Source organism: Corticium candelabrum, chromosome 18, assembly GCF_963422355.1.
Source record: "Corticium candelabrum chromosome 18, ooCorCand1.1, whole genome shotgun sequence".
NCBI lineage: Eukaryota > Metazoa > Porifera > Homoscleromorpha > Homosclerophorida > Plakinidae > Corticium > Corticium candelabrum.
The window spans coordinates 584398-591999 of NC_085102.1; the positions used below are offsets into that span (position 1 = coordinate 584398).

Sequence of the window (7602 nt, forward strand, 5' to 3'; positions counted from 1 at the left end):
CGTAGACCATGTCTTTCTCTTGTGCACTTATTTCTACACCCAGACGTCACATGCATGCATACACTCTCCCCTTTGGTACGCTGCAACCAAGGCACATAATGTGGTCATAATACTACAAAAGATTACAATGGTAACTAAACCTATATTTTGTCGGCTTTTGGATCGGCTATGTGATTGTGCCTCGACACAGTAGCCATAATCATCTCTCGAGGAAGCCATTTTATTCTAGGCGTGGCCGGCAACCTGCATGCAAAACACGCTTTCTACCCAAGGCTAAAGCATGCTCATAAATCTGGACTGTGCTCCTGTAAGTGCCACAAAGTCCAGGCAAGGAAAATTATTAATTAACCACCGCACTATTGAAAGAGCACTGCATGATCAGTTTGTAGACATTTTCTTGCCATCAAAGTACCCGTACATACACATACAACTTATGAAGACTTCGAAGTTAAACATCAGCCTTCAAAAATGCAAGCTTGACATAGCATCTGACTATCATGTGCAAAGGTACATGGGAAAGGAGCAGCAGAAGACAGTGCTGCATGAATGAGCAAAGAGTGAGGGAATAGAGATAAACGAACAACAGGCTGGAGAAACTAGACAACTACCAGTATTATTGATACCATTTCCACAGTCAAACCAGCACCGCCCTAAAAAAGTGATGCCGTCAACACACAGCAAGGTATGGCAAACTGGAATGAAAACGTACCACTGTGCTTAAATTGTCTGTAAATCTTGCCCCCAGATTAATTGCACAAGATAAAAATCAAATAGCTACCCATAAGACATCGCCTGAGTACCATGTATGGTAACGTTAATTAGAATACAAAGAACCAATTTCTTGGTTCCATTAAAGAAGCATACCACTTAGTCAACATAAAATGTAATGTGATCACAACAAGAGCTACATGTAGCAAAAATTGATAAAAAATTATTCATTCTCACCTGAGGTCGAATAAAGTTAGGACCAAACACGGTAGCAAGATTAGCCAAGTCCATTTTAGTGCTTTGAGAATGTGTTTGCAATTCAAAAAGGAAGTCACTATCCCAAAGGCAGTAATAAATGCCACTGCAATGCACCAAACAATCAACATACCACAAAAACTTCAGTAAGTTGATGTTCTCTGTTGGTAAAAGTTTCAGTTGTTTTTCTACCTGCTGCAATCCTTCTGCTTCATCTTTTTCTAATACTAACCAACACACCATGTAGCATCTATCTCCTATATTCTAGCAGCACTATTGCTCACCACAAGCTGCACTGATAAACATGTCAAAATACTCAAATGGAATAAGTGGCTCAGGCAGCTCTCGAAGATACAGTTTTAGCAAAGATGCGACTGAATGAACTTCATCACAGCTTTGTAGATCAGGATGTTCGCCTGCGAATATATCAGAAATGGCTTTAATGCCACCAAACAAATCAAATTGCTAACCAATGCAAACAACTCAAGATCATACAATTCAATAGCCAATTGAATACACAATATATATTATAAAACAACCCTTCTCTTACACAAACGATATGAAATGCACTACAACACAGTCCTAGTTAAATAAACAAATAAACAATAGCCAAATTACAATCACTAGCTCACCCTTGTCAAATAATTCCTTCAAACCTTGGACTTTCACCTGATTGCCTGGCAATCGAAATATACCTAGTTCATCAAGACCTACAAGAAATTACCATCTACAAACTACACAACATGTTCCAGTCACAAAATTACCCTTTTGTCTGAGAAATGAAACAGTTGTCTGCACAACAAGAGGAACATATCCCCCTCCACTTCGTCTGGCCTCCTGTTTCACAGTACGCCCAACTTCTCGTCCAAACATTCCACCACCTAGAGGCTGCAACAGTAATTGCTTGGTCATTGAACACATAACCAATAGCCAATACAAAGACCATAAAACTACTAAATTGTAATTTTTAATGAGTGTTCCTCTGTTTCGTGTGTGTGTGCGTGTGTGTGTGCGCACGCACACGTGTAGTGTGGCACAATAGCTCAGTTGGTTAGAGAGTCATCTTATGGAGTGATTACATCCGGGACCTTGCAGGGTTGACTTACACACAATCACCTCTCTCGACTCAGGAGTATAAAAAGGTACCTGGTTATTGACTAGGGTGGGACTTCGGGTGCCCACACCACAGTTGGCATCGCAGTCGTTGCTCCTGCAAGCACCTGGCCAGGCTTCAGGAGATTGCTTAGCACGGCCCATAGCTCCTACTTAGTGCACAGGAACCCAGCCATCTGGTTGGGGGCATTACCGTTTAACGGCAGCTCCCTTATCCATACGTCATTTCCATTTTTGTGCGTGTGCGTGGTGTGTGTGTGTGTGTGTGTGTGTGTGTGTGTGTGTGTGTGTGTGTGTGTGTGTGTGTGTGTGTGTGTGTCCTGTGACTTTACGTTACTGTTAGTATATGCCTGCGGGTACTGTAGGGACGGCGAAGCAGGTCCGGCAGTTGGCAGACCAATGTTTAGAAAGTTGACTATTGCCAGAAGCACATTGCCCAAAACTTTGGTCAGTGACGTAACTAATTAAATAAACTACATATTTGATAAAATTCAACACTCAACGGTCTTTTTCCGATTCAAATGGATATTTAATTTCATAGAAACGTTGTTGCAGAAGTGAACAGTACAAAGGAAGACGTGTTTGCAAGATGTTTTAGTTTTCTCCGCAAGTGTGTGCCATACCTTGTTCGGTAATGGTTCTGACCTTTAGAAATGGGGGGCTACACTTTACCATGCTACAGCACACGCCCACTTTTTTACTGGCTTCTAAATGACTGATATGGTAGAATCAGTGGCAGATCCCAGACTGGAAAAAGGGTGGTGTATATACTATATGCAGCTTTGGTCCTTACACGTATTTACAGTCCACAATTTTTTTATGGCCACGCCTACAAATGATGGGGCTATAGCCTAGTCTAGCCCATGCCACGCTACGCTTCTGCAGTGAGAGGTCTTTCTCTACAATGAGAAGACCTAGACTAAGAAAGTTTAAAAATGTAGTCCCTGTACTGTAAGTATTACCATCTCTGTATGAAACAAATTATTACTGTATTTAATTAATAATAATGATATGCCAGTTACTAGCAAAATATGGATTACACGGAAACATGTACGGTACCTCCCTGGGACTTACCTGCCAGATTGGTGGGCACCCAGTTGAGGGTAAAGACCCCACTTAACCTACTGAGAGGGTGATGATGTCATAATATAATTTTTTTAAATTTTTTGACACAGATACCTCAATATATTTTTAAATATTGTCCATGTCAATAATACAGCAATCGCAGAAACTCTAAAAACTCAGAAACTTGCTACTCTATCATAAATCAGTTTACTCAGTGAGGCGAACCTCACTGCTGACGACATTAATTAACTAATAATAATTATTATGCTCATTTCATTACTCTCTCCACCCCCTCCACCCCCTCCACCCCTCATCCTCTCACTCCCTCCACCCCTCATCCTCTCACCCCCTCCACCCCTCATCCTCTCACCCCCTCCACCCCTCATCCTCTCACCCCCTCCACCCCTCATCCTCTCACCCCCTCCACCCCTCATCCTCTCGCCCCCTCCACCCCTCATCCTCTCAACCCTCATCCTCTCAACCCTCATCCTCTCAACCCTCCAACCCTCATCCTCTCAACCCTCTAACCCTCATCCTCTCAACCCTCATCCTCTCAACCCTCATCCTCTCACCCCTCATCCCCTCATCCCTCCACCCCTCATCCCTCCACCCCTCATCCCTCCACCCCTCATCCCTCCACCCCTCATCCCTCCACCCCTCATCCCTCCACCCCTCATCCCTCCACCCCTCATCCTCTCACCCCTCCACCCCTCATCCTCTCACCCCTCCACCCCTCATCCTCTCACCCCTCCACCCCTCATCCTCTCACCCCTCCACCCCTCATCCTCTCACCCCTCCACCCCTCATCCTCTCACCCCTCCACCCCTCATCCTCTCACCCCTCCACCCCTCATCCTCTCACCCCTCCACCCCTCATCCTCTCACCCCTCCACCCCTCATCCTCTCACCCCTCCACCCCTCATCCTCTCACCCCTCCACCCCTCATCCTCTCACCCCTCCACCCCTCATCCTCTCACCCCTCCACCCCTCATCCTCTCACCCCTCCACCCCTCATCCTCTCACCCCTCCACCCCTCATCCTCTCACCCCTCCACCCCTCATCCTCTCACCCCTCCACCCCTCATCCTCTCACCCCTCCACCCCTCATCCTCTCACCCCTCCACCCCTCATCCTCTCACCCCTCCACCCCTCATCCTCTCACCCCTCCACCCCTCATCCTCTCACCCCTCCACCCCTCATCCTCTCACCCCTCCACCCCTCATCCTCTCACCCCTCCACCCCTCATCCTCTCACCCCTCCACCCCTCATCCTCTCACCCCTCCACCCCTCATCCTCTCACCCCTCCACCCCTCATCCTCTCACCCCTCCACCCCTCATCCTCTCACCCCTCCACCCCTCATCCTCTCACCCCTCCACCCCTCATCCTCTCACCCCTCCACCCCTCATCCTCTCACCCCTCCACCCCTCATCCTCTCACCCCTCCACCCCTCATCCTCTCACCCCTCCACCCCTCATCCTCTCACCCCTCCACCCCTCATCCTCTCACCCCTCCACCCCTCATCCTCTCACCCCTCCACCCCTCATCCTCTCACCCCTCCACCCCTCATCCTCTCACCCCTCCACCCCTCATCCTCTCACCCCTCCACCCCTTCCACCCCCGGGCTATCTAACCACTCAGCTATAGATATTATTATACAGCTGCTGTTGTAATTCCATCCAGCCAAAATTATTATGAAGAAACTATACCAAATTAATTCAAAACATTATTGTACACTGCATGGTACATATGTAGAAGATAGAACTGTACATGGTGATAAAACACTGGGCATACACACCTCTCTGATAATTCTATTGATGGCAGATATCCATGTCTCTAGCTCTTCCACACTTTCAGCAGAAAGCATAAATGATTCATGATTTCGAACTTGAAGTCTTCGATCTCCAGCTGAACACAGACAAAAATTACAGGCATACAGCAACTGCCGCAAATCCTAAAAGTTTAATTAAGTTAATTAATTAAGTAGTTACGATGCAAACACTACTGCGTGAAACACACGCAAACTTCCTTCTTCAAGATTTGTTACAGAAAAAGATACTACAATCTGGCTACACGACTGTACAACGAGAAACTTACCAACGATTTCAAACATGTGCTTGTCGGGATGTCGTGGGTCGAAAGGGTGCCGCACTACTTGATTGCCAGGAAGAGGAATGAAACCTGCTTCGCGAGCTCGAGGGTCCTAATAGAACAAACTTCATAAATACCTGAAGTAGGTTAGGAAGGTTGTACTGTAGTAGAAATACCGAAGGCGTTCTGTAGTAGAACAGCTGGTCTCCAACAACAACAAACCATCGTTTCTTCCAGGTTTGTACTCGTCCGCCTCGTTTCATCAACCAACCGCACAAGCCGCGACCCTGCACGTATGAAGATTAGCGATTAGCACGGCCAACCGAGCCTTCATTCAAAGAATTCCAACAAACCTTTGATGAAGCAGGAAAACGAGAAGCGACTCGGTTCTGCAAAAGAAACATGCAAACGTACGTAACGATGTCGCCACTTCAACTTCGTTCAATTAATCTAGTAAGTGCTAAGCTATTTGCGATCGTGTAGTTCACTGCACTCAATTTCTTCACTCACTGTCTCGTTCATGGCTTCTCTAGCAGGCCAGCTTACTACGTCACTTTACGACGTTCATTATGAATTCATTGCAACGCGGTTACGAATCCGGGTCTGTGCGCTAAACGATTCCCCTGGGTAATTACAGTCTGAGGCGGGCTGCGCAATGCGCCTACTACAGTTTACACTGCTCTAAGGTTTTTAAGTTTCCAGGCTAACAAACATTTGTACTGCTCCTTGTGTGAGTCATACGTTACGTCGTTTTTCAGCAGGGTAGAACGACGGCAATGCACCTCGTCAAACGGGTGCACGCTGTAGGCGCATGCGCGGCAAAATAGAACACTGATTATGATTGCACTGCTCCCTCTTCTGTCAAGATCCCATATCTTCGCTCTATGATTTGTGACTGTGTTCCAGGTATTGGAATAGTGAATATAACGTTTGTCACTCGTTATCCGAGGACTTTCAGTGGCGATGGTGGTGTATCATCGTGACTGAGAGATTGGGAACGAACTCTAACGGGAATAGCTGGAGAACATCTAGGATTTGTAACACATTGTGAAGTAAAGAATTCATACTATGCTCACAAGAAGACCTGTTTTCCAGGGACGGAAGAAAGCAGGCTGTGCTACTTCAGTTAGTTGCTGCCTCATATGCAGGTCTGAAATTTGTCTAGAATGAGGATTATCTAGGGTCAAAATGGATATTGGCGCAACTCCAGTATCCCCAACCTGGTTTTGCACTTGACGTCTTGTGACTACTACAACTTCTCGTACTACTCCAGCAACTTGTACACTGCACCAATTGGTTAAATGGAGGCTCTAGGGCGAGGGGAAGCGAAGCAACTGGTTGGGGCGGGAGCACCCAGCCAGCAGTATACTGTTCAACACCCTTACCCGCGTTGCCAAATGCAAAGGGAGTTGAGACAAATTTGTAGTGGTGGTAGCGTCCATACACTTCTATCCTGTTTACAGTCTGTGGTAAGGAGCAGTTGGCAGCCGGTGTTACGTATAGTTTGTACTGCGGCAGTTGGGGGATACTGGAGTTGCTCTGAGATATTTCCTAAGATGTCATCTGCCATGTTTATATTAAATAGATAGGCGTAGTGCCTGAGAAAATGTGGTAAGGTAATTGAATGGATGAAGTGTAGTGTGTAAGGTACAAACAGAGCACTATACGAGGGAAAAATTGTTGGACATTGGACATCTGTGACCAAAAAACTGGGCATGTCCAAGTATGAATGTACTGATTAGTAGGAGGAACACAAAAGTCAACCCTAAACCATAATGAAACCCAGCTAACCCAGAAAACAGGTGAGGATTGGCTGAAGCAAAGAGCAGACTACTAGTGGGATGTTTGGCATGCCATTAGGTGTACTAGACGGTCAGGTACACCAATTTGCGATTTGCACAGATGAGCAAATAGTTGAAAGACACTAGTACTAATGGCAAGAATGTCATTATGTTTGTCATTCACCAATAAGTGGTTCCTCTACCACAGTTCTTGTCAAAAAGCGAGTGTACTGCCACAGTTGTCTTGCTTTTCTAATAGTTAACATGATTACAGTTATCTCCGCTTATATCCAACTCCCTGTCCATAGCAGATATTGAAATGAGGATTGGATACCTGGATTTGAGAAAGATAGAGACGTGCATCAGTACAGAGGGCACTGTTGCCAACTGTTGAAGAATCAGATTATAGTGATGCCTAGGTTTTATGGCAGTTGCATTTTCTTTTGCCACCAGCATGCTACAAGGCCACTGCTACATGACTCATATTAGATGATTGATAATCTGCAGGATGATGAAGGTTGGGTATGTGAGGGTTGGATAAGTGATTGTTGGATACGTGAGGATACACTGTCACAAAGAAATACATTAATGGC

The 7602-nt window shown here is 45.9% G+C and overlaps 1 protein-coding gene across 1 annotated transcript; it reads right to left on the reverse strand.

Annotated features, from left to right (window-relative positions):
- Positions 1-945: 945 nt before the first annotated feature.
- LOC134194073 (rho GTPase-activating protein 24-like) lies at positions 946-5887 on the reverse strand. Its single transcript, XM_062662975.1, has 10 exons — positions 5739-5887; positions 5582-5617; positions 5405-5515; positions 5235-5340; positions 4936-5045; positions 1728-1851; positions 1596-1673; positions 1248-1379; positions 1156-1190; positions 946-1069 (listed from the first exon to the last, which is right to left on the reverse strand). Exons 1-10 carry the CDS (start codon positions 5748-5750, stop codon positions 1043-1045), a joined length of 771 nt encoding a protein of 256 aa, XP_062518959.1. The 5' UTR covers positions 5751-5887; the 3' UTR covers positions 946-1042.
- Positions 5888-7602: the final 1715 nt, after the last annotated feature.

Bases quoted from the DNA above. Each gene is read 5' to 3' on its own strand.
- LOC134194073 (XM_062662975.1), bottom strand. The intron at 5,516-5,581 runs GTTTGTTGGAAT...TCATACGTGCAG, and splicing joins GTTTTCCTGCTTCATCAAAG to GGTCGCGGCTTGTGCGGTTG. The intron at 1,674-1,727 runs GTAATTTTGTGA...AATTTCTTGTAG, and splicing joins TTCATTTCTCAGACAAAAGG to GTCTTGATGAACTAGGTATA.